Genomic DNA, 27,990 nt, shown 5'->3' with positions numbered 1-27,990 from the left:
TCATCATTCATTTTCCATGAATCCCTCCATATTTCATATCAACTCCATAACCAACTCATCATGTTAAATTCTGTGAACCAAACCCATACATACACCTCATGCATTTCATGCTTTAAACAGACCTAAAACACCCAACAATGCAGTAATCATACCGGAGCAGCAACGAAAACAGAACCTGTGCGTTCTCTCGCCTAGCCTCTCGCTCAGGCATAAGAGTCTCGCTTAGGCATAAGAGTCTCGCTCAGGCATAAGAGTCTCGCTTAGGCAAGAGTGTCTCTCGCTCAGGCGAGCTCCCTTCGCCTAGGTGAGGGCTCGAAAAGGAAACAGTGACGCTGCCACGCACTCTCGCTTAGGCGAGACCACCTCGCCTGAGCGAGACGTGCTCTCGCTCAAAGCTAGAGCTCCTCGCCTGAGCGACAGCTCGCGCAGGCAAAGATGGACGAATACTGCAGATCTCACTTAGGCGAGACAGGTCGCTTAGGCGAGAAAAGCAGGACCCTCCATTGTTCACACACGCACAGACCAAACATTCAATCGTATCACACACAATCCACATTCATTTCACCATAACATCAGTCATGCATTCAAGATCACGAAAATAGCCACATAACTTATCAATAAAGCTTAAGACACAAAAACCCTAACTTCCCTTACTTGGAGAAGGGTTAGCAAGGACCTCGACAACACGACAACGAGCACTGCAGCTCTAGGAACGAACTAAAGAGCTGAAATAGAAGGGAAACAGAACCAAGAAATGGGTTATCACGAAACCCTAACTGGAAATACGAGGGGAGATTAATGGAAAACCATATGAGCTAGAAAGAGATACTTACGTGGAGTAGAAGTTGGATTTGAGCTAGCTCGAAGAAGACTTAGGGCTAAACCCTAGCAGAGTGTTCTGTGAGAAGGAAAAGAGGGCGTGAGGAAACTGTTTTCGCAAGAATGACAGAAGTGAAGAGTCTTGGCTGCCTTAGGGGCCTTGTATGCCTCATGGGCCAGTCCTTAGGCCCATTAGATTGGGACAGTCCCTTAAAATTAATTACAGAAAATAAAGTGGGCCATACATTAACAATGGTATGCAAATTATAAAAAAAGAATTGCTTTTCTTTTCGGGGAATAACAAATAATGTGTTGAAATAAACATGTTCAATATTTCATTAAGCAAAGTAGACTATAAGGACCCGTATTACTATTTATAAAAAGATGTAGACTATAACTTGAAATATATATACTTTCAGTGTCATTGTTTTCGCACGGTAAATCCTCCATATTTAAAGAAAATTAGAATATAAATACTTTTATAAATGAACAAATATTAGTAACGTAAATATCAATTTTAAAATAACATAATCCAATTTATAATAAAGCATACCAAATAAAAAATACGGGTTTAAAAGTTCTCCTTATCATATTGTTTAATCCGGTATCAATACTTATTTATAATATTTATTTTTAAAAGATGATATTTGTATGTAGACACAGTTTAATAAAGGAAAACTGTATATATTATTAGTATTGTACCTATATATTACAAGTAGATCATTAAAATTAAACAATTCATATGTTAAACGTATATTGAACCCAATTACTTTTAGAGAAAAAGTTCAGCCAATATTCGATGTATTTCTTCTTTTTTATTATGTAAAAAAATTGTTTAAAAATTATTTTTCAATAAATGTAAGCAGTTTCTTATATATATATATATATATATATATATATATATATATATATATATATATATATATATTAAAGTAGTAACTCAATTTTTAAAATAAACTAGTGTGTGTGGATGGGTGGGTGTGTAACAAAAAACATTAGATGAGTCATTTCATATATTAATTTAATGAGTCTTGGAACTCACAATAGACGACTTTGTTTATAAACTAATTAGACAAGTCTAGAAACACATATTAGATGAGTATGTCTATACACTAAATATATGAGTCTAGCATTACACACTATATGAGTATGTTCAGACACCAATTTGATGAGTCTAGTGGGACATATTTTAGACAGATATATTAATACAAATTAGATGATCTGTCCATTCACTAATTAGACGAGTCTTGCAATATACATTATACATGTTTTTCCATGCCCAATTAGATGAGTATAGCAAAAAGAATTAGATGAATGACGTCATACTTTGATTAGACGATTTTAGGAATACACATAATAGACAAGTCTAGTAATACATTAGATGAGTTTGCCTATATATTGATTATATGAGTCTATACATGTTTGACAATATCCGTAGGTTATCTAAGTTGTTTATCTGTGCATTATATTATGGTTAAAATGTTTTTAGATTAAGTTTTTTTATGTTTTGATAGGATCAACATGTTTTAGATATATTATGCATTCCATGCTGATTATATGTGTGTATGGTTATCCGTAAAACATTTTAAGGTCAACATGATTTTTTTTTTCTGATTTTATGGTTGTTTATGTCTACATTTTTTTTTCACATGCTTAATTGTTATGTTCATTTCATGTTCACTTTATAATTTTATCATAGTTTATAATTTGCTATACACAATCAACTAAGTTACATAACTAGGGATGTTAATGGGGCGGGTAGGATACGGCTAGTAGCTCCCTCGCACCTTACTTGCTGGATAAATATTTGTCCCGCATCCGTATCCATATCCGTGCAGGTATCTATTACGCGGGTACCCACATTTTTTTTTTAAATCTACGGATATCCACGGGTACCCGCGGGAATTTGCAAAAAGAAAAATTTAATATTTAACAACAAATTTTAACTATAAATTCAAATAAAAATACAATGAATAACATTTATAAATTTTAAACAAAGTGCAAATAATACATTTAAATAGTGTTGAATGACAATTTACAAATAAATGAAGATTTTTTAAAACCAGTTGATAAAAAATAACCTATTTAAAATCAATGTATTAATATTTTAATCATTTTTTTAATTTTTTTTTAATTTAAATAAGAATATAGAGGGTATGGGTATCCACGGGTACGAATAATATGATATCCATACCCACTCCGTTAACATACAGGTATAAAAAATACTCGTACCATTACCTGCGGATATCCATTTTCAATTATTTTCTTTGTGAGTTTTATCAACGGATACCCACAAATACAGATTTTTTTAACATCCCTATACACAATCATTATAGCAGAAATTATATTTAGCATTTAATATGCATTACATATGAACAATGTATAATGAATAACTACAACTGTCATATGTTTCATTTAGTCATCTAACTTTGTCCATTGTTAAACATGTATAAATTTAATTAAGTATAATTATTGATCTTGTACCCAATTTTTTGGTTAAATTCAATTTGGTACTCATACTTTTGGTTTGTTCAATTTAGTACCCTAATTATCTAAAAAGATTCAATTTGGTCATCTCCGTTAAGTTGGAGTTAACACCGTGTCCGTACAGGACACGTGTCAAGCCATGAAATTTTTTATTTATTTTTAATTATTTTTTTTAAATTATTTTTTTTTTCAATTTTTTTTTTCAAAAATTTTCAAAAATATATATATATATATATATATTTTCAAAATTATTAAATTTTTTTAAAAAATTAAAAACTGCCACGTGTCAGTTTATCATCGTGCCACGTGGCAACTTACAATCATTACACGTTGCAATGGTAATAGTTATTTTCAATTTAGTATCCCAATTTAAATTTTTGGTGCAATTTAGTACCCTAATTTTTTAAAATGATTCAATTTCGTCCTTTTCAATTTGACACCAAATTAGTAACTAAGTTTAATTATAACTTATATATACATGTTAAAATAATTGTATTAAATTTATATATCAAATCGCTACACCTAAATATTCAAATTATTTTATTTTTTACAAGTGTAAAAAATTTCATGTGTAAAAAATTACAAAGGTTAATATGTAAAAAATAAATAATTTAAGTATTTAGGTGAAATGATTTGATGTATATATTAGAAAAAAGATATTGTAACATGTATATATAAGTTGTAATTAAGCATAATTTACTAATTTGGTCTCAAATTGGAGAGGACGAAATTGGATCATTTTAAAAAATTGGGGTACTAAATTGAACCAAAAATTTAAATTGGGGTACTAAATTGAAAAAAGTTATTACCACTACCACGTGTCATGATTGTAAGTTGCCACGTGGCATGATGATAAACTGACACGTGGCAGTTTTAAAATTTTTTGATTTTTTTTTAAAAAAAAATTAAAAAAATAAAAAATTTCATGGCATGACACGTGTCTTGTACGGACACGATGTTAACTCCAACTTAACGGAGAGAACTAAATTGAATCTCTTTAGATAATTGGGGTACTAAATTGAACAAACCAAAAATTTGGGTACCAAATTGATCATGCTCACCACCAATATATGAAGAATTATTTCCAAGAAAGTATCCATTAGTCTAAGAAAGCATGACTAATATTACAAATTTTCTGTTACTATTCAACAAAATATAAATAAAAAAACTATACATTTTTTTCATGCTAATTTAGAAAAAAATTGTTTATAAGACAGTTACTTGAGTAATTTACTATAAAGATTAAAGTTAAAGATTAAAGTAACAACATATATATATATATATATATATATATATATATATATATAACTTGACAATCAAATTAATTAAACATTCAAACTATTCAAATATAATTAAGCAACATTCTAGTATTTAAAAATATTAAATTGTGAACAAATATAAAAGAAGTAGTAAATAATTATTAAAAAAATTAAAAAAAATTAAAAAAAAATTAAAAAAATTAAAAAAAACTGTAAAAAAATGTTGGTGGGTTAAGTGGGTCAACCCACCATTGAAAAAGTTGAATTTTTCTCAACTCAACCCGACTCGAACCCGTGGTGAGCCAGATTGGCTCACGGGTTGAAACTCATTTTGACATCTCTACAAATTAGTAATTATACCATTTAATTACTATTGCAAAATTTACGATGCACATTTCTATTCATAAGTTCACAATTAAACATTTAACTTATAATAACAAAATAAGCAACTCACTTCGTACGTATGTACACCTCTTAGATATAATGATGTATCAATTTAATTATTATTACATATTTTACTACACACAGCTCTATTTAAACCTATATATTTCATATATATATATATATATATATATATATATATATATATATATATATATATATATATATATATATATATTTCAATAGTCTTCATCAATTATTTATTTATTTTCTATATTTTTTTATTTCGATATCATGTTTACAAATTATGCATAATCATAATTTGTAAATATAAGATATAAATAAATATTCTATTCATATATAATAACAATTATATTATTTATTTTCTAATCAAAATATTAAATAATAAAAAATAAATAACAGACATGTGCATATGTAATAATACTACAAAAATATTTAATTTTAGAAGGAGTTAATTAGTTGATATTATAATAACCTCTAGTAAAATACAATATACTGGAGGTTTTAAACACCCCAGTTAAGTACCAGAGGTTTTTTAAAGAACCCATGTAAAATTTAAATTTCAATTAATTATTTTCTTTTCTTTTTCTTTTGTAATTTTTAATGTTTTAGAAACGCTGTTTCGGGAGGTGTCTTTGTCGCGTGGTCGTGTCTTTTCAATGGAGAATATCGTTCTCCACTCTCTACCGTCCTCCACCACCACTACACATCCTTCTCCGCCGTTCTTCCTCACTATATCATGGAAACTTCTACGTAATGAAGCTTGAAGTAACGAAGATTGTTCTCCCTTGCTTCCAATTTCGTTTTCATACTTCATCTCCCTATTTCGTCTTTCGATTTTTCTCTTTCGATCTCCTGATTTCATCTTCCAGCATTTCAATCTCGATTTTGTTTTCATTTCATTTGCTACTGCGTTCGATCTTTTGTTTTCAATTTTGCCCTAATTTCATATATCTTTTTGATTTTGTCACTATGTGCGATTTTGCCCCACCAAGTAACCGTGCCATAGCCATTGCAATCGAAGTGCGTTCGATCTTGCCACTACCAAATAATTGTGCCATTGCTACTTTCATATCGTGCTCCTCTTTTCATGTCAGGTTTTCTGCTCTTTCAGTATTTTCTTTTTCTGCTATTTGCATATTTCGTTGTGTGTGGCTACTTATCCTTTGATGTACTTTTGATGGTCCAAAGAATAGAATTTTAGGAGTTTAGGATTTTTTGTGTTATCCTTCCAGGTCATTAAAATATAAGAACATTACCAAAAATGCAAGTGCAAACCTACACTCAATTTAAACTTAAATCACAAAGCATTTAAATTAAATCTATGTACTAGCAAAAAGTAGGCATGGCAAAGGGTGAGCTTGAAGGATAACCTTGAAGAGAAGAAAGTGGTGCTACAGAAGAGCGTTAATAGTATTAATAGTAATGGTAATGTTAATATTAATGGTAATAATGAGAAGGGTGAAGGGAAGAAGGGGTTTCAAATGATCAGTTTGATAGAGTGGTTTAATTGTAGGGTTAAGGATTTGTTTGAGATTTTGTGAATGAGAATAGGTGGAGGGGTTTTTGTAAGGATTTCACACATGGCAATAAGAAGATTAGCAAGGAGGTTGGGGTGAATTTAGTATTTTCGAGGGGTCTATGACTGAAAGAAATTTGGAGTTGTAGAAAGGGAAGTTGATTGTGTAGAGGTGGAGGTTTGAGAGCTGGCTTGATGGGATTCAATCCACGATCAGGATTGTGTTTGAGGAGCCAGAAGAAGGAGTCATAGTTGTTAAGCTCACGCATAGTGATGTGTCTGAAGAAGACATATATGGGAATGTTTGGTTTTGGAATTTGAGGTTTTCTGGATACTATATGTGTTGTAAAAGTTTTCTTTTTTCCTTTCAAAGGATTTTTATTTTCTTTTCACTTATTTGTAAGAGAAGATTATTGGATTGACCAATGCAAAAGACGAAGTGTCTATTTTTTCGATTGAATGATCTTTTTGGTTGTATCTTTTAATTAAAAATGGGATTTATCATCATTAAAAAAAAACTAGCAAAAAGTAGGTTACCATAGATAGAGAGGATTCTTTGACTGAGGGGTTGCTTGTGTGTCCCTTTTTGTAGAAAGGGTTTTAAAACCCTTATGATTCACCACCATGGCCTAATAAAATATCTCTTATCACCTTGATTCTCGGTGTAACCAAGACTCTTTATTGTAATAGTGATTTGTAAGGATGAGATAATAGTTGACAATTAAGTAATTAAAATCATTTAAGAAGGAGGAATCAATGCTTTAGGACATTTATTAGCTAGACCACCCTTAAAAACTGCAAAGCTAACATTGTGTGGAGAAGATTAAGACTAAAAATAATAACTTAAACGAATGAGAGATTGAGACGTTATAATTTACAATAAATATTATTTATTCGTTCTTAATTACTAATATTAAAGCAGACTAAAACATAGATGAAAAATTAGTAACATAAACCATATTTTTTTTTTAAATAGAAGGAATTGATTTGAGAAAACAACCGGTTAAAGTTTGAAATGAAGAAGAAAAATAAAAAATTAAGAAGACGGTTAACAATAGTCTCTTTAACATTGCTTTTTTATAATTTATCAAAACTTACAAATTTGATTAATCAGAACTCATAATCAGAACTCAAAGTCTATGATTTCTATAAAATTTACTTGCATTAAAAATATTAATAAAAATTGGGATCGTTAATGATTGTTTATTACTTGAACTGAACTGATGCTAGTTTATTTTTATAAGCTACCCCAACTAGTTTATGAAAATAGGACAGCTTAAAAATTATCATTTTTTAACTTTTCATCTTTTCATTACTGATTAATTTAAAACATTTTTTTATCCTTTTTTAGTTCAAAAATTTAAATAACACATTATATATTTTTATCCTTTTTCATTAACTAATATTTTCAATTCAATCAACTAGCCAACCATTTTTAGTTTTTCAGGAAAGAAAAAAGAAATAGGCGGATTAGAATTTTCTTAGGCTAGTTAACAAAAAGAGGCATTTCCATAATGCAAGTAGAGAAGGTAATTTATTGCTTAACTGTCTGGAACTAACTTCCATTATCCAAGCTAAGTACACAAAATAATTTATTATTTCTATGACTTCCTTAACCTTTATAATGATGGTAAAATTACTTTCAAATTGCCGTAACCAGTACTCTTCTTAAAGCTCAAACAAATTACTCAAAAGTTTCCAAGCTACCTAACTTATGACATAATTATATCTAATGTATGGTTTAAGGAAACCATTAGGCAAGTACTTCACTTAAATAATTGGTGTATTTGATGAATTTTCAGTGTGGTCATTCAGTTTAGAAAATTACCTCAGATCAAATTAAATGGTTTTGGTGTATTTAGTTGAAGTAAAATGCATGCATGCGTTCATCTTAAAGGAAACCTCCTTGCCACTAAATTGTTAACGGGAACAATATACAACTGCATTTATGTTATGGTTTTCTCTTTAGTTAAAGCCCTAATCAGTAAGTTCATGGATTAAAAAATATTTTTCTCAACTTATATTATTGTTGCATAATTGATTTTTAAGTTTTCTATTTTAGAGGATGTTTATTATAACTTGATTATATTCTCAATCTTATTTCAGATATTAGAGTTTACGAAGAACAAAAAGAAGGGGAGAGAGAGTTTAATCAAGATATTTCTTTTTATATTTCATTACATTTTGAATATGCTACAACAAAGATTATAAAGCTACACAAGTAGCTTGCTCTACAAGGAACATAAACAGTTGCAAATTGTTACAGTTTTTGCATTGAATACACAATAAGAGTAGGTCTAGCAATAGTTATACATTATTATGCACCACCCACTTATTCTAGGACTAAAGATTTTGGAAAGACTGCCTTAGGTCTTAATAAACAACACATGTTCATTATCACATTACCTTTGTTATGATTTTATCAATCCTATTCTCCTTTGTAATGTATGTTATTCTTGTCTTGAAATAATGTATCAATTAATTGACTTGAACAGACCTCATTCTCAATGGAAAAATCTTGGATAGAGATGCCTAGAAATACACCTCAATATATGGAAGGATTGAACACATTTTTGGACTTTTCATTTGCTAATAGCAGTGTGAGGGGGGAGATAGTATGTCTATGTCCGAAATGCAACTTTAACAAGTGGCAATGTCGTGAAATAGTGTATGAACATTTGATTCTCAAACCTTTTCCAAAAGGACATACAATATGGCTTCTACATGTAGAGAGAAGAGGAGCAAATGTGCCAGATGAAATACATGTAATGCCGCAAGAAAACAATGAAGTAATTCCCGCTAATAATCCAATGTGTGACATGATTAATGATGCATTTGGATATCATCAATACAATGATGACATGGTGGATGATAAGGAAATGGATGATAAGGATATGATGATCTTGGAGATTTTTTTCAGTTGATGCAAGAAGGTGAAGAGAGTTTATGTGAAGGGTGTGATAAATATTCTAAACTTTCTTTCTTGATCAAGTTGTATCACATCAAATGTATGTGCAAAATAACTAACAAGGGAATGTCCATGATGCTAGAGTTGTTAGTTGATTCTTTTGAACATGCTAAAATACCACGCTCATTCTATGAGGCGAAGAAAATCATTAACAAGCTTGGTCTTCATTACACAAAAATCGATGCTTGTCCAAATGATTTCATGTTGTACTTAGGAGAAGATGCAAATAGGGACTTTTGTAAGAAATGTAAAACATCTAAATGGAAGGCAAAAAAGAAAGGTACAAGTGATAGTGGTACAAGTAATAAAAGAAAAAGGATTCCTGCAAAAGTTTTAAGGTATTTTCCTTTGAAGCCACACTTACAAAGGATGTTTATGTCTTCTAAAATAGCTGAGCATATGCGATGGCATGCATCAAAAAGTACAAATGAAGGGATCTTAAGGCATCTAAGAGATTCTAAGGCATGGAAGACATTTGGCCTTAAACATCCTCAATTTGCCTTAGACCCTCGAAATGTGAGACTTGGTTTGGCTATTGATGGGTTTAATCCATATGGCAATCTAAGCACTAGTCATAGTATTTGGCCAGTTGTACTCATACCGTACAACCTTCCTCCTTGGATGTGTATGAAACAAAGTTCCTTTATTCCCTTTATGATCATTCCAAGAAAGCGAGCTCCAAGAAATGATATTGATGTATATTTACAACCACTAATAGAAGAGTTGAAAGAGTTATGGAGCACTGGCATCAAAACTTTTGACTTATATGGAAATGAAGTGTTTGATATGCATGCAGCCGTATTGTGGACTATCAGTGATTTTCCAGGTCTTGGAACCCTATCTGGATGGAACACACATACTGGGTTGGCATATCCTAGATGTAATTTTGACATAACTCCTAAGAAGCTTCTTAAAGGTGGTAAATTTTGTTTCATGAGTCATCGTAGTTGGTTAGATGGAAGGCATAGATTTAGGCACCATAGTTGACCCGTTTATGCAGTAAGTATTTATGTATTTTTGTATAATTAGTTTTTTGTTCAACATTACATTATATATTTTATATCTTTGACATAGGGAATTTAGAGACACTTTACGAAGACAACTAAGAAGCTGCACACGATCATCCTCTGTGATAGACAAGAGGGTTCATAGGGAATTTGTAAAGTAGTTTTCACGACGTGTATGTATATTTTCTCCAATAATCTTTAATTTATATTATTAAAATATTAAGTATGTTTTTGAATATTAAGTATTTTGTTCTGTTTTAGATAAGGAATGAATCAATTGGTATCCATTCAATTGATTTAAAATTCTTAGTTATGGGTCTGATTGATTGTGCAAAGTGATATAGTGCCTACAATGTGAATGGGTTCAAATTTTGTATATTGGAGCGTGACCTTTGGCTTAAAGCATAAAGTAGTGGAGTGTTTGGTACATTTGGGACAAGGAGTTATGCAAGTAGTATTGATAATCAAATGCAGTTTGGAGGTGTGCCATATTACGGTTGATTGGTAGACATAATTGAGATAAATTACCATGGACATTTCTCAGTTGTTTTATTCAAATGTATGTGGGCTAATACAACTTCTTCTAGAGGGATTATGACGAATGACTTTGGATTTACATTAGTAAGTTTTTCACGTTTGATCCATATTGGTGATAATGATGATGATGAGCCATATATTCAAGCACCAGAAGCTCAAATAATGTATTATATAGAAGATGAGTTGGATAAAAATTGGTGCATACTTGTACATTTAAAGCCTAGAGATATGTACAACACGGGTGAAGAAGATGTTGATGATTTTCATGAATCTAAACCATTTGAGCAATAAAACTTAGAATTACTATATCCAGATGAGGATGGAAATATACAACTAGTAAGGTAATTGTCACATAACACTCTTTTTCCTATTCAATTTTCTTAATTATTTCAGTTTATATGTGTTGGTTGATCCCAACTTCTCCAAATGTTAGTTCTCTAAATCAGTTTCATAATGAATTTGTAACATTGTTTCTAATTCTACAATGAGTTAGCTTGCATTTTTCTTCTCTGTTCTAATATGTTTTTCATGCTATGAAATGCATTCCAATCATCTCAATCACATTCCAATGCTTAATTCTGTTTAAAGAACAAGTTAGATAATATAGTTGTTAGGTAACACCATTAAGTTCATTTATGTAGAATTGAGTTTTGGTTTGTGTAATTGAATTTCAATTTCTGTATTCCAGAATCAATTTTGATTCTGATTTCGTTTTAGTTTCCGTATTTGAATCATGTTTTCATATTTCTGATTCTGATTTCGTTTTAGATTTTAATTCATCTCATGCATTTCTATATTGATTCAGATTCAGATTTTGTTTTAGTTTTTAATTCATCTCATGCATTTCTATATTGATTCAAACATGTTCAAATCATCTCTGGGATGGTAGGAAGGAATGAAGAGGTGGTGGCAAAGGAGAAGAGAAGAGAAGAGAAGAGAAGAATATTTGGAGTGGAATGTTGAAGAGGAATTGGTGTGTGTGTGTGTGAGCAGAGGAGTAAGGTTGGTTATATATTTATAGTGCAAGTCCTAAAGGGTAGGGAGCCAAGTGGCAATGCAGAAAGAGTTTGAGAAAAAAAAAATGCAGGCTTTCTCAAGAAGAGAGAGAAAGAAAGTGTGAATAAATGGGTTTAATTTAAAAGCGCTTTTGTCCACTGCCCCAAACATGTCACGAGAAGTCCAGGCTCCCTAGTATTGTAGGGACTAAAATGTTATTGACAGTATTTGTGGAAAGTGTCTCCCTGCGGGTATAATCTCGCGTGGGATTTTGAGTTTATACGAGTCAAGAAATAATGAATGTTTTTGTTGTGTTTGTTGTGTTTATTGGCATGAAGTGAGGTGGTATTAATTATGTCTAGGTTGGTTAGGACGTAATGTTAATTATGTAGATGCAGATAATGAAGGGAGTAGCAGGAATAGATGGAAGGGAAAGGTAAGTTAAGAGAAAGTTGATAGGGTATTTTTTGTTTGGGAAATTGGTAGAGTTAAGAAATCTGATGGAAAGTGGGTATGTGAGAAAGTTTGTGTCACATCCCTATAGTGTGAAATGAAGAGAGATACAAAAGAACAGAGAATATTTTGTGATAAAAGAAAGATGGCAAAAACAATTTGAAAAATGGAAAAAAGTCATCTTAAGATAATTGATGTTTTAAATTGAAAATCATATTGTTAGGTATCAAAATTTTTCTTTTAGATAAGATGGGACCTTGCAAGATAAACATGAAATTGGGAAGCAAATAAATAATACATGATAAATGAAAAAAGTTTGTCTCACGTTACAGTAAAAGATGCCAAGTCAGTTGAAAAGGATAAATAAAGAAACTTTTGTTTCCATGTATGCTTTTTATGAACACAAAAAGCAGATTACTAGAGAAAATAACACATGATAATTGATACAAAATTAATCAGATTCATGTGATAACAAGTTCTGCATTCACTCGGTCGTTCATGTAATGAAAATCTTTGTTTGATTTTAGATGTAGTAAAATTTGTAGGATTAGTGAGAATGCATTATCATAAATGGTAGTTTCTCTATTCTTCCACAATATTTTATAACTCCCACAATATTTTATACCCATTTAATTGCCCATTTTCAAACAAATGCTATAAACAATCCATAATTGGATCAAACAAGTTTCCTCACTTCCAATCTTCTGGCAAAACATAAAACTTCACATCTCACAAAGATGAACAATATAGGAAAGGAGCAATGTGTGTTGTGATATTTAATAAATGAATAGATGTGTGCTATTAGATAGGAGTAACTGATGCATGAAAGGCAATTGAACGTTTATGCACGCTATTATTTAATCAATAGAAATCAACTATATAAAGTTGTTTTACAACCAAAAGAACAACCGACTCAATCCCTAATTTATTGGAATGGCCCTATAAAGTAGATGTTACAATTTGCACAAACTTAAAATAATAACAGCAAGTAAAATAGAATAATAAAAAACTGACAATGTACTGGACCAGCAACCTAAGGAGAAGCTACGCGACGCAGCGCACCACCGAAGCGGAGGAGTGTAATATCCCGTCAGGATATTACGCATTTAAATAATAAAATAAAGAAAATAATAAATTCACTTCATTTAACAAAATATCATTTCCCAAAAGCACAGAAAATTTAAAACTTTTATTATATCCAATATAATCCAACAACTTATTTCAAAAAACATAAAATATATATAAAGCTCCCCATGATATCCTCGCTCCATAGCTAAGCCTCACCCGAACCACCTACAACAACATCATTTGCTCACAAGTACCGCGTACACGATCATCGCCAACCACAAGCAGATAGGGTGAGCTTAACAGAATAAACATATAGTTATATATTCACACACACACACACAAATATATATATATATATATATATATATATATATATATAACACTTATATATAAAACAATCATTCACATCAGGGGAAATTTCCTTTCTTTAGTTCTATACCACATGGCCACAACCATGTGAATCATGTTTTACATCTTCTAGTGATTACCTCAAGATGACTTGCTGCCATACCTATCGACCACAACTGATAGAGCACGTGCGGGAAACCATTGCTACTGATCATACACCGTAACGCCAGGTAGAGTTCCCAATTACGAACATAGTTCACAACGTCCCAAGACTACCAAACTCGTTAGTTACTACTGAGGAGGGTAATCTATCCGGACCCATCCGTACTGGCCACAACCAGCACACTTACACCGGCAACACTCGCCAACCCGAGCTCAACTTAAGGGTCCCTCGTGTTTATCCGCCATCCCGAGCTCAACTCGAGGGATGCCATTTCGAGCTCAACTCGAGGAATGCCACATGCTTAACCGTTATCCCGAGCTCAACTCAAGGAATACGTTCCGAGCTCAACTCAAGAAACACCAACAAACCCACCTTTGAAGCATCACCAAAAGCCTTGTAGATCACGTAGGAAGAATCCAGCAACCCAAGGCTGGAGCAGCAAAATCGCCTAGCGGGGGACACGTACCCCTAGGCGCGTAGCGCCTCTGAAAACACCCACGTTGCAGACCCCGCCTGGCGGGACTAGCCTCACCGCCAGGCGCACTCGTTCCAACACCCAATGTCGTTGCCACTATCGCCTAGCAGTCTAAACCCACCATCAGGTGCTGTATTAGTACCTACACAGTTTTGGTTTCTATGTACTTCTTCACAGATTTGATTTTTCAATCCAGACATCAAGACTCACTATGCCTTTCACCAATCCAGTTGAATCGCTTTTCCAGTGGCTAACTTACTATCCAGTTTCCTACTTCCATCTAAGTCCAACCATCCATGTGTACAAAAATTGGTTTTCTTAAAGTAAACCTTATTCATCACTACCATAACATCATGCACTCACAGGGCTTATTCCTTAATATCACAATTATCTCAATGCCAGATTCACTCTCTAGATCATGCACACTCTTCCAAGTTAACTAAATAACAACCAAGATACTCCACCTTAGGCCAAAGACACAAAAATCCCAACCTTACTACCACTTCTCATTGTTGCCTCAACCCAAAGCAATTACACTTATTATTTAACAATAGGACCCTAAGTAATTCCTCCAAGATAGCACCACACCATTTTTCCTTCTTTAATATTAAACATGTCCTAGGTTCATCTAAATATCAATTAGTCCTATATACTCTACGATCATCCTCCACTTGGCTAATTATATTTATAGAAACCTATATCAATTGCGGTGATATTCCAGTCCTCTACCATAATCTAATTGTAATTATTTTCCTTCAGCACCATTAAACCATTCCAATTCTCCTTAGTGTAATTCCCACATCCATCACCTCAGGTCTCTGTTCCATCACGTTTCTTAATAATAACTTAGTATTAACTTAGTTTCCACAGACCCAATTCCTCCAAGGCACCTTCTAGCCACGCAGATTTTTTAAATTGTGCTAGCGCCTGGCGACTCCCTGTGTACCGCCAGGAGGTGCATAGCCTTCTGGGAATTTCCCAGAATTTTTCCAGCACCCTCGCACCCCAACAACTCCCAACCTCGCGTCTTTGTAATTTCCATCCAGTTCCTGCTCGAAATCGCTCATTATCATAGAGTTTCACATTCCCCTTACACTATTAACATTATCCAATACAATTAACCCCACGAACCTTCCTTAAACCAAAAAACCCAATTTTCCCAACCATAAGAGCATTTTTCACTGTTCCATTCAATCACATGCCCTATGACATGAAATCAATTGCCATTTGACATTCACACATCCTTTAACAATTGAACTTAGTTTTTCCTTCGAACAAAAACAACCCAGATCACAGAAAACATTAAATTCGAACCAAAACTTGCTCGCGTCGCCTGGCACGTCACTCGCTACTGCCAAGCGCTTCATATAGACCCAAAAAAACTAGGTGAATCAATATGTGTCGCCTAGCGACCGGGAATGTGCCACTAGGCGGTTCCTTCCCCATGAACTCATAAGTACCAACACATGATGAGCCGCGTGGCGGCTATGCCTAGCCCGCCAGGCGGTTTCTGGAAAATTTCCAGAAATCCAAAAATTTAAGCAGAAACAAATGACATTCATATTTTTCACAATGTATAGCATGCGATTCAGGCTTAACATAAATTAGAACGTGTAAAACTCCCTAACCTTGTTTACAATAACCTCCCTTGACTCTCCTCCAATCAGCCTCAATGATTCACTCACCACACTCTCTTCAGTCTGATTTTCGTCTCCCTCAACCAACCCAGTAAAACCAGCCATAAAACCCCTCTCCTTTTCTCTTAATTGGCCTCTAATTGGTGTCTTAATGTGGGTTTAATGTGGCAAAACAAAAATGGCTTAAGGTATATGATAATTACCATTCAATGACTCATTAAGGACTACTTTCTAGCCCTTCTTGGCTGCTATATCAGGGTTTACACTACCCTTTCACATTCAAACCAAAACTAAAAATAGCAAAAATAAAGTTTAATTTGGGTTCTCCAAGGCTTGAACCCACAACCATGACAACGCTCCACCATTTAACCAATACATGTTTCATGTTAACTAATATAATTCAATTATTATATTATCCCACAATTTAACCAAGACAATAATTACTAACATCATAAAAGCGTGTCACGTGTCAATTTGTGATTTCTTTAAATTTTTTTTTGCCACATGTCAAATCCCTTATGTGACACGTGACATTTTCAGTACCACGTAACAGAGTAATGTCACGTGTCAGTGTTACTATCAAATGTTATATTGTCTTGATTTCAATTTAATTTCCATATATCTTGATTCAATTTAGTCCCTACTTATGTATGTCTCTTATTCAATTTTTTCCCATTTTTTTTAATAATTAAAATATTTTTTTAATCTTTTGTTATAAGATTAAAACTAATTAAGATTCCATTTTTCCCAATTTTTTTTAATAATTAAATTTTTTTTATCATTGTTTATAAGATTAAAACTAATTAAGTATAAATATTTTCACAAAATTAAGTATTAATATTTATATTGTTTCTCTCCACTTTCAAACCAAATTTATTATTTTTATAAATGCCATACTAATATTTTGTTATTAAAAGTGACTTTTTAACATACTACATTATTGTATATTATTAACTTTTTTTTATTAATTTTTTTTTTCAAAATAAAACAATATTGTTTCTCTTCAATTTAAGAACAAATTTATTATTTTTATGAATGTTGTACTAATATTATTTTGATTAAAAATGATTTAATAAAATGACTTTTATCACTAAATTTTAATATAAATATTAATACTTAATTTTTTGTAAAAATATTTATACTTAATTAGTTTTAATTTTATAAAAAATGGATTAAAAATATTGGGCAAAATTGAATCAAAGACATATAAGTAGGGACTAAATTGAATTACTGAAACATATATGAGATTAAAATCAAGCCAATGAAATTTGATAGTGACACTGACACGTGACATTGTCCAGCCATGTGGCATTAACAATGTCACGTATCATACCAAGAACCTGACACGTGGCAAAAAAAATTACAAAAAAAAATTAAATTTAAAAAAAAGTAAAAAATACAGATTGACATGTGGCACGTTGTTAATAGCGTTAATATTTTTTGTTTAAAAATAATCTAAATGAGACATTTTTTCAAAAGTTGTAATAGAATTGACAATTTTTAAAAAATGGAACTAAATTGACACACCTTTACTAAAGTGAGTACTATCCAAATAATTAAATCTTAAATTAATTTCATGTTAGCTTATTTATTTAAAAATATAGGTGAGTTGTGGATAAACTCATTATAATCCAGTTCCATCCATAATCCGTAGGTCAAGTGAACGAAATTGATTTTGACCTATAATTAATAAAAAAATTAATTTTTTAACCTCACCCGTTAATGGAACCTGTGCGAAATCAAATTGATTCACGGATTCAACTCACTGTAACATGTCTAATATGCACCGGACTCGAAATAGGCTTTCAGAAAATAACAACCCGAAGAATAATACATTTGTGTTACGGGAAAGATAACTATCGAAAAGAGTTAGAGATGTCTAAAGACTTTGGAGGATAGCCTTCAAGGAGGATCTGTTTCGATGAGGCAATTTAAGAAGGTAGTTCATTTTTTTTGAAAAATTTAGATTTCTTTATAATGAAATGTTTTGTTTGGATAGAGAAATTAAAAAGCATTTCAAATGCAAGCATTTTTTTGAAGGATTTCAATTAGCTAAATTAGTAGAAATTCAAATACTCTCAAAATATGTAGAATTTGAAATTCTTCTCACTCAACCTTACATTCTAAACTCTATGGTGGAGTTGTCAAACGGGTATGAGGACCCAGACGGGTTGGGCGGGTCCGAGAGGTGCCAATTTGGCCTAGCCCACAGGACTTGGCCCTGACCCATGTGGGCTAGGGCCAAAAGAGCCCACATTAAAAAAAGCCCCCATCAAAGAAGCCAATAGGGCCAAAAACCCTACAAAAGCCCTGTGGGTTAAGGCCAACCCATGGGCTTTCATCTTCAACATGAAAAATATATTATTTTTTAAAATATATTATTATCTATGGGACAGGCCCAACAACCTGAATGGGTCCGACGACCCGGACGAGCCCAACGACTCGGACGAGGCAGACTATCCAAATGAGCCCAATGATCCGGACGGACCCGACGATCCAAACATGTCTGACGACCCAAAGAGGCCCGACAATCCAAGCGGGCCCAATGACCCGGACGAGCCCGACAACCCGATGAGCCTGATAACCCGAACGAGCCCGATTACCCAAACGAGCCCGACGACCCGGACGGGCCCGACGATCCAGACAGACCTGACCACACCGACGGTCCCGACGACCCGAACGAGCCCGACGACTCAGATGGGCCCGACGACCCAAACATGTAGGACGACGTGGATGGGCCCAACGAATCAGACGAGAACGATGACCTAGACAGGCCCATCCAAACCGTCGGGTTCGATGATCCAAACGGGCCAAATGACCCGAACGGTCCCGACAATCCAAACGGGCCCGAAGACTCGTACGGGGCAGACTATCCGGACGATCCCGACGACCCGGACGAACCTGACAGTTTGAAAGGGCTCGTCCGGGTTGTTTGGCCCATCTAGGTCGTCGAGCCTGTTTGGGTCGTCGAAAGTGTCCAAGTCGTTGGGCTCGTCTGAGTCGTCGGGCCCATCCGAGTCGTCGAGCACGTCCGGGTTGTCGAGCACGTCCAGGTCGTCGAGCCCGTCCGGGTCGTCGAACTCGTCCGGGTATTCAGACTCATCCGGGTATTCGGCCCCGTCTGGATTGTCGGGCTCGTCCAGGTCGTTGGGCTCGTCTAGGTCATCGGGCCCGTGTTGATCGTCGGGTCCGTTCGGGTCGTCGGACTAGTCTAGAGCATGGGGCCAATGACCTAGACGGGCTGGACCAGACCATATTGACGAACTTGACGACACAATCGTCCAGTATAGGTCGTCAGGCCTCTAAATCATCGGGCCGACCCAGCTTGTCTGGGTTTCCCAATCGGTCCAGCTTGGGTGGGTCGTCGTGTCTAACCAATCCGGTTGTGTAGTTGGGTAAGCCCGACCCATCTGGGTTGTCGAGCATGTTTCCAAAATTATCATGAACTCAAAACATAATTAAGCCTAAAATAAATATTGTTAAAATTAAATTTTATCTCACAATAAATTCAATTTTTTTTTCCAAACAAGAAATTGAAATGTAAGGTATTTTAATTTCCTTATCCAAACAAGTTATTTAAAAAATGAATGGAATTTAATTACAAGCAATTCAAATACAAAGCATTTCAATTTCTAAGCATGGTTGAAATGCTCCATCCAAACACAAGGTAAAGGAAAAAAAAAACATATCTAAACTTAAATGAGTTACAAGGTGCAAGAAATTATAGGATGCAGACTAGAAAACAAACTTGTAACAAGTTCAACTAAAATCAGAACTTCAACTATATATAAGCAATGAACACGCGTGCTATGCGGATGCATATTTTTTAATGATAATCAAAAATAATAAAATTATTAGGGTTAAATATGTTTTTGTCCCTAAAATTTAAGTGAAATTTGGAATTAGTCCCTCTTCAAAAATTTTGACCAATTTAATTCTTCAAAGATGCGTGAATTTAGTCCTTTTAACCTAATTATGTTAAATTTATTTGACGTTTCAAACATGTTTTATGATAATATTTGAGTTAATATTGTAGCAAATATGTGTCAAACAGTGTAAACAATTCAAATACTATCATGATATGTGCTTGAAACTTTGTGAGTGACTTTGTGATAATATTTGAGTTAATATTGAAACTAAGATGTGTCAAACAGTATAAACAATTCAAATACTATCATGATATGCGCTTGAAACATGTTTGAAACGTCAAATAAACTTAACATAATTTGGTTAAAATGACTAAATTCATGCATCTCTAAAGATGAAGGACTTAATTGATAAAATTTTTTGAAGAGATATTAATTTCAAATTTTACTTAAATTGTAGAGACAAAAAACATATTCAACCCTTATTATAATTATAAAAATAAATATAAATAATTTTTATAATTTTATTATACGTAATTTTTAGTATATTTAGATATTTTTTATTATAAATAATTATTTTAGTTTAAAAGAATGGTTAAATTTTTAAAAGAAGAAAAAATATCAAATAGAAAAAACGATTAAATTAAAAAAATGGTAATTTAAAGGGTAGAATAATTATTTTGATTTAGAAGAATACAAAAAGATGATTATATGATAAACAGTATAGATAATAATTTTTCATTTGATGCGTACAAATTATTCTTTTTATTTTGTTTTCAAAAGTATTATAAAGTTAACATAAAATATAGGGTTAGATATGTTTTTGTCCTCAAATTTCAGTAAAATTTAGAATTAGTTCATTTTCAAAAATTTTGACTAATTTAGTCTTTCATCTTTAAAAATGTGTGAATTTAGTCCTTTTAACTAAATTTTGTTAAGTTTATTTGACATTTCAAGCGCATTTCATGATGATATTTGAATTGTTTACACCGTTTGACACATTTTCGCTTCAATGTTAATCCAAATATTATCATAAAATACGTTTAAAATGTCAAATAAAACTAACAAAATTTGGTAAGAAGAACTAAATCCCCGTATTTCTAAAGATGAAGGACTAAATTAGTATAAAATTTCAAAAAGAGACTAATTCCAAAATTCACTGAAACTTGAGGGATAAAAACATATTTAACCCTAAAATATATAAAACGAAAAAAACAAAAAGTATTCGCATATAGTCCTAACTAATGGTTCGGGTTGTTGGGCGAGAAAACGAGAAGAAAAAAACGTTAATTATTCGGGTCGTGCCGGAGGCAGTTGGATTGGAAGTTTCATAAACGGTGAACTGAAAGCAGAAGAAGCAGAAGATGGAGCAGAAAAATTGGAACCTTCTGGACGAAGCGCTGGGGCTTCACAACAATGACAACGCGAAGCCATGGCCTTTGTGTGGTCGCTTTGTTCTTGTGGAGGACTGTGTTGACACAAGCGCCGCTTTCGTTCTTCACCACATCCTCAAACGCTCCTTCTCTTCTCACCCTTCTTCCGCCGTTCTCTTGCTCGCTTTTTCTCATCCTTTCTCCCACTACGATCGCGTCCTCCGAAAGCTCGTATTTCCCTTTTCTCTCTACATATATCCATTTTATTCTTTTTCTTGGGCACTGTAATCTTGTATTTGTCTACGTTTCCTAATGTTGATTTGGTGGTGAAACTGCTTTTGCTACTGATAAGGTAGCTAAATATTCGTTTCACATTGGATGTCTTTGCTTATGTTATTAGCTAATTGTATTTTCAACAACTCGACACTGTAATAGTGTTACTCTGTCTATCTTTGTTTTTGGTGGATACTTGAAACTGGTCCTTGAAGGTACACATTATGCCTTGAGAACTATAAATTGAAAAAGGTTTGTGAAAGTGCAATTTGTCACTTAGTTTAATCTAAAATGAAAAAATGTAGTGTGAATGATACTTCAACATAATTTTAGGGACTACAGTTATAGACTGATAGCATGAGGATTTTTTTTTTTTTTTAATTTTCTCATTGGTTGGAGCTAAGAGAAAGGACCAATTTCGGTATTGGACCTTTTTTTCTTATGAGTAAACAATAAATTTTGAAAAGTGCGTGATATTTCGTAACCTAAATTGATCGTTTGCTCTTGTTTTCGTCGTAATTTGGTTTCATAACATGCTAGTCAATTGTTTGTCAATCAACATTGGTTGACAACAGTCGTAGTAAATTGTGTCTCTTAAACAAGTAGTCCAGGTTTTCAATCCTGGTGGTGCCACTTTTGGTATGAAGTAAACCATGTTGGGAGAGGAACACTCACCTTGTGTGCCCTCAAAGTTTCTGAATCATTGCTTTCAGCGATGAACGATCCTTACTAGTAATACCATGATAAAAAAATTGTTTGTCATAATATTTTGTTGTATTCTGTTACGATGTCTCGTTTTTTACTCAGTTGTATTTGACAAACTTCACGGGTACTTGTGATGTGATAGGGTTGCAACTTAACTGCTCAAAGAGATAATGGCAGATTATTTTTCCTTCCTATGCTTATGTTTCAGTGTCCAGGTGAGAAACTTCGTTATTGGTATTTAGCTCTTTTTTCTCATTGTTTGTTTGAAAAAGATTGAATTTGTTGCAATAGTTTGTCTTTAATTTGTTACTGATGTACTGTGTTTAAAGTTTAGATCAGAAACTACATGATTTTGTCATTCATGAGTCTTTCCCTAACTCTCCTTCATTACTTGATTTCATTGTTATAAATAATCGTTAAAGTAGGTGAAGCAGTTACAATTATGTTTAGGCGATGTATATAGAAGAAATGCGCAAGAATGGATAAATAAGTTGAAATGGAGAGGGAAGGAGTAATTCAGTAGTAATATGTGATGGTTGTATGGATAATATGAACCAGAGACACATTGTGAATTTCTTGATGTTCTGCAGTAACTGGTCAATTTTCTTGAAATCTATTGATGCTTTTTGGCGTCAGTAGTAGCAATAGAATTATTACTTTCAGATACTCAATATAGTACTACTGAAAGAAACAGAGGAGCATGAAGTTTAGGTGGCTATAGATAATATAGAAGTACTCAAATTAGTTAGTAAACAAATAATGAAAAAGAAGTGGAACTTTTATTGGTCTACTTGTGTGTGGCTCGTTCTTATCCTTGTTTGGGAGAATATGCAGGAAAGAAAAATGAGCAAAAGTTAGTAAATGAAGATAGTGAAAACTTTCCTTTATTTGAGGTTGAGAATTTATCCATGTTAGGGTCCCCTGATTCACAATGCAGGTTTTGTAGCTTTGATCACTAGTGAATCAAAAGCAAGGTTTGAGAAACATATTCAACATTAAAGAATTTAAAGATCTAAATTTTGGATGGAGAAAAATGAATCAGCAGCCCAGTATTTGAAGCACAAAAGAAATGTTGTGTTAGAGATTAAGTTAATGATATACGAAAAGTATTTGAGCTTATATAAAAGTTTGTTGGCTAGTCAACAGTGATGAGAAGCCAACAATGTGTTTTACATATGAAGACACTTGAAATTTGGTTCATGTGCTTCTAAACTTCAATAGTTTTAATAAAATCCTTTATTCAACAATTTCAGCCTGAAATTGTCAAAGAAATTTTAGAGTGCTTTTACTACATTCATTTGAAAAAAGGAAATAAAGTCAACTATTATATTAGACTGTTAGATATCCCATATTGACTTATAAGTTGGTTTTCTTAAGTTAGTTATGGGATTAGAACATATATTAGCAAGGTATATACTGGGCCATCATATCACCCACTATGGTACCGTTATTGGACCATCCATCCATGAATCTCTATTCTCATGTTTGAGATGTTTAGTCCTTGGCAGTGGGAATGTGTTGAATACCACATCTTCATAGAGATATGATCAAATTATAATATATATAAGTAGGTACAACTCATCTTTTATGTAAATTTTGTGAGGTTGAATTAGGTTTAAAGTCTATTTTCCAAGCTATTAAAAGTTGCAAAAGATTGTTTTCACAATTTATTATATGAAGCTAAGAATGAGTCATAAAACGAGATGTCAAGAAGAAATAACACTAATTTTAATCTAATTAATCTTGACTATATATTTCAAGATGATCCATTCTCTCCTTAGATCGAGGAAAGAGAACATCCACTGATGGAAATACAAAATTGGGTGGTTGCTGCCTAGAATTGATACTGATAGGGATATACGGAAGTTGGTGACGACATATCCAAAGTATCATGCTATAGGCATGACAGGAACCTAATGACTGGTGTGATATCTTCTAGACCTATAATTTAGTGACCATGGTATTGACGAATATCTAAGAGTAGTTAAGGGTCAATAGAATGGCAAGTGAAAAATTATTATTTTGGTGTAGTGCGGAAAGTTCTATTCCATTTAAACATTTACATCCCATAATTCTAAATTAGTAACTGATCATAATGTGAGGTGCGAAGTTTGCGTGAACACAGTTCATCTGATGAGATTAAGAAGTTAATAATTATAAGAAAGAACAATTAGTTCCATTCCATATCCCCCAATTTGGAGCCTTGTGTGGTTCTGTCTACTCGATACTTATCTATCAATTCCATAGCTTTAGGAACAATAATGAAATTGAGAAATGTAGAGTCTGTGGGATTATATACATCCCTGAGTAACAAATTTTATTGATGCCTAGGTGAAGGAAAACCCAATCATGATGGGCTTGCTTCTGTGTTTGAGCAAATTGAAAGAGTGATCACTGTGTTACATCAAGACAAGAAATCCATCTCTATCATTATAGATGATATATCTTTTCTTGAAGTTGCTGCTAATGGTTCTTCAGATGATGTTTTGAACTTGATGCATTATTGCCATACGTTAACATCAGAATATGTAAGATAATACTACCTTTTCTGTGTTTGAAATCTATTCCAATGTTTTTAGTTCTTCATTTCTGTGTTTGTTTCACAGGGTTGTGCATTTATTGCACTTGATCATAAAGATATTTATTTGAATGGAGACAGGACTGCTGTTATCTTAGAGATGGAGTACCTTGCTGAGATTTTGGTCAAGGCTGAACCATTGGCCACTGGTTTAGCGAAAGATGTGCATGGTCAGGTAGACTTGTATCATTCTGCACTGCAGTATAATAATTTCATACTGAAATTGTTTATACAGTCCCAAGATTTTCTGGATGTTATCTTATTGAGAATAACCCGTTTAACTTCTTCCTATCTTTCCATCTTAATCTAAGCTTATGACAAAATTGTTATTTTATATTATTTCACTTTGTTGATTAAATAACCATGCCACTGCTGCCTTTCTATTGAAATGAAATATAGAATAGGAAAAACCTTCAAGGCAAGTCAAGAGACCACTTGTTATGAAAACATTTCACCTTCTTAGAGACCTTGAAAGCAAAGAAAAATTTTTCATTTACTAATGACACTATATACCTTTGGCTTTCGAAACATGGATTGCTACAAGCTTTTCAGTTTGATCTTTACTAAGAAACCTTATCTTAAGTTTTATCGTTTTGTAATGTCTGGTTAGAAGTCCTCATATTTAAACTCCCTTTCTCCGAGGTTTCTTTTCAAGGGTATATGACGAACTTATTTTACTCTAATTCTTTCTGGTGTTTGGGTACAAATCAAATGACTTAACTTTTCCTATAGATCTATTAATTGGAAATACGTTTTTCAAGTTTTTCACTTTTTAAGTTAAAGAATTCAATCTGAATTCAAACAAAGGCAGTATTGTGTTAAAAATTCACTAGGGTATAAGTAGTCTGCTTATTGAATTTGATTTCTCTTTTCTATTCTTTCTGATTAAATTTCACAGTCTATATACGAGGGAGCTCCAAGGGTTGCTTTTTGTATTTCAGTCAAAGAAAAATGTCTTATTTTTATGTTTTGTAGCTCGGCCTAGCTTAAATTGTTTCTATTTCAGGTTCATCTAAAAATATAGCAGAGAACTTGTTACAGAGTTGATCTCCAGACCTATATACGCAATGACATTTTCTTCTATATCATGTTTTGACCCACAAATCAATTTCCCCAACTTCCCATTTTAATACCTCCAAATTTGTGTCAAATAAGGTTTTCTGATCCCTATGGATTAAATGTAAAAGAGATAACTACCATTATTGTTTATCTTCCCTTTGTTGAATTTTGTTGTATAAGTGACATTGCAACTGCTAATAGATCATGCTACTGCGTGCGTTGATTCCTTGGATTTCTCTTAGATGATGATTTAATATAAAAGCTTCTCTGTAACTTTTGATTAAATCATATATCCACCGTGGTTGATTATGTTTTATTGTTCGTTTTGTATGTAGTTGATGGTGTTGAATAAGGAAACACAACATCAGCATGGAATTACAGCCATTAAGAGTTACAATTTTCACTTCAAGATCAAGGAAACTGGCATCGAGTGCTTTTATCCTGGTACAAAAATCCAATGATGATCGATGATGCTTGATAGGAAGAATACTTACTCGATTTTGTGAGATGATAGAATCCAATGCGATTATACTTGAATTGGTGATTGACACAGTTAGAGTTATTGGTTTTATTTGTGCATCACTGACTGGTTTCAATGATTTTTTTCACTTGATCTTGTATTATGTGAGTAATGAAAGCCTTGGAGCACTAAATTTTTGCCATACATTCATAATGGATGCATAAGGCTAGATTTAAATAAAGTAATATTAATTATTTGTATAGTTTTAAGACGAAGATTAACTTCTCTCCTGCTTTCATTAGATACGTGAAAAAGATCCAGTTAAATGTATTATGAAGGGACATGTGGAGAACATGAGCTAAATCATTTTATTAAAAGCTTTTCGATTTGCTTCTCATCAAAATACAGGTGAACTTCCTACGCCTTTTATATTTCCTCTTGCACCCTTTTCTTCTTTTTTTTAAGGCCTAAAAGTATACTTAATGGTCAATACGTAATAATATTTGTGTTTCTAAATAACTAATTCAAAGCCCTCAAAAGGTACGGGTGTACAGTTTAGAATACGTATTTTGAAGTATAAAATAAAGATAACATATTACTTATGAAGAAGTACATATAAAACGCGTATGATTGTTTAAAATAGGTATCTTGTAACATAGCGTACTCAATTTCAGAATAATTATTTAGGAAAGTAATGATTTTTTTGGAATTTTCTAAACATGAGATGTAACAACAGATCTGTTAATTTAGTGGCATCTTTACTTCAGATTAGGTATACGCATTATTGGCTAGGTTGGTCCACCCCACAAAGAAATTGCAAGCTTGAAAACATTGTCCGTCTCGCATACTTGTGGGTCTGCGGGTCCGCACATACTTGTGGGTCTGCGGGTCCGCAAACTAATCAGCATATTCGGGCATCTTGACTTAAAAAAAAAAACAAGTCATGAATATCATAATTTTTATATTGGTTAAAATACTTTTTTTTCCTAATTTTTGTTCAGTTTTGTCATTTTAGTCCTAATATTGTTTTTTTTTTCAAATAGGTCTAAATTTTTGTCAATTTTGTTCAATTTGGTCATTTTTTACTAACATCATTTAAATAACTAATGGAAATGAACAATGACTTTCACATGTCACTTGGTAGTTACTAAAAAAGGTATCATAACAGGCAAAAATAGAACTGTCAAAATGGGTTGGAAGTCGCAAGCCAACTCGGCCCACCACTGATTTGGACCAGGTTGGGTTGAATTTTTTTTACAAATTTCAGTACGAGTTAATTTTTGACCTGGCTCTCCCGGGTTGAACTCGTGATGAGTCAGGTTGATTTACCAACCCGCAAATAATGGGTCACATAAGTATTTTTTATTATATTGGATTTTGCATTTGACTCGGGTTAAATTTTTTTTTTTAGCCAACACATTGGTAATATGTATTTTTGTGATTTTGGTTTGTATTTGGAGCTTAACATCCTTTTGGATTGTATTTGGATTTTGTTGAAGTTTATTTATATTTTAATCATAATTATAATTTAGTTTTTT

The 27,990-nt window shown here is 32.8% G+C and overlaps 1 protein-coding gene across 1 annotated transcript; it reads left to right on the top strand.

Annotated features, from left to right (window-relative positions):
- Positions 1 to 21,243: 21,243 nt before the first annotated feature.
- LOC114183331 (elongator complex protein 6) lies at positions 21,244 to 26,721 on the top strand. The gene is made up of 5 exons (XM_028070309.1): positions 21,244 to 21,608; positions 22,498 to 22,570; positions 24,687 to 24,883; positions 24,962 to 25,108; positions 26,328 to 26,721. Exons 1-5 carry the CDS (start codon positions 21,369 to 21,371, stop codon positions 26,451 to 26,453), a joined length of 783 nt encoding a protein of 260 aa, XP_027926110.1. The 5' UTR covers positions 21,244 to 21,368; the 3' UTR covers positions 26,454 to 26,721.
- The last annotated feature ends 1,269 nt before the right edge of the window (positions 26,722 to 27,990 follow it).

Source organism: Vigna unguiculata, chromosome 5 (genome assembly GCF_004118075.2).
Source record: "Vigna unguiculata cultivar IT97K-499-35 chromosome 5, ASM411807v1, whole genome shotgun sequence".
Classification (NCBI taxonomy): Eukaryota; Viridiplantae; Streptophyta; class Magnoliopsida; order Fabales; family Fabaceae; genus Vigna; species Vigna unguiculata.
Note: the sequence above shows the minus strand (reverse complement) of the source record. Positions and strands in the feature narration are given on the sequence as shown.

What these genes read in the sequence shown, in the direction of transcription:
- LOC114183331 (XM_028070309.1), top strand. Translation starts at nt 21,369, where the DNA reads ATGGAGCAGAAAAATTGGAACCTTCTGGACGAAGCGCTGGGGCTTCAC. An exon ending in GCTTATGTTTCAGTGTCCAG is followed by an intron (nt 22,571 to 24,686) that starts GTGAGAAACTTC and finishes ATTGATGCCTAG; the next exon opens with GTGAAGGAAAACCCAATCAT. An exon ending in CGAAAGATGTGCATGGTCAG is followed by an intron (nt 25,109 to 26,327) that starts GTAGACTTGTAT and finishes TTTTGTATGTAG; the next exon opens with TTGATGGTGTTGAATAAGGA.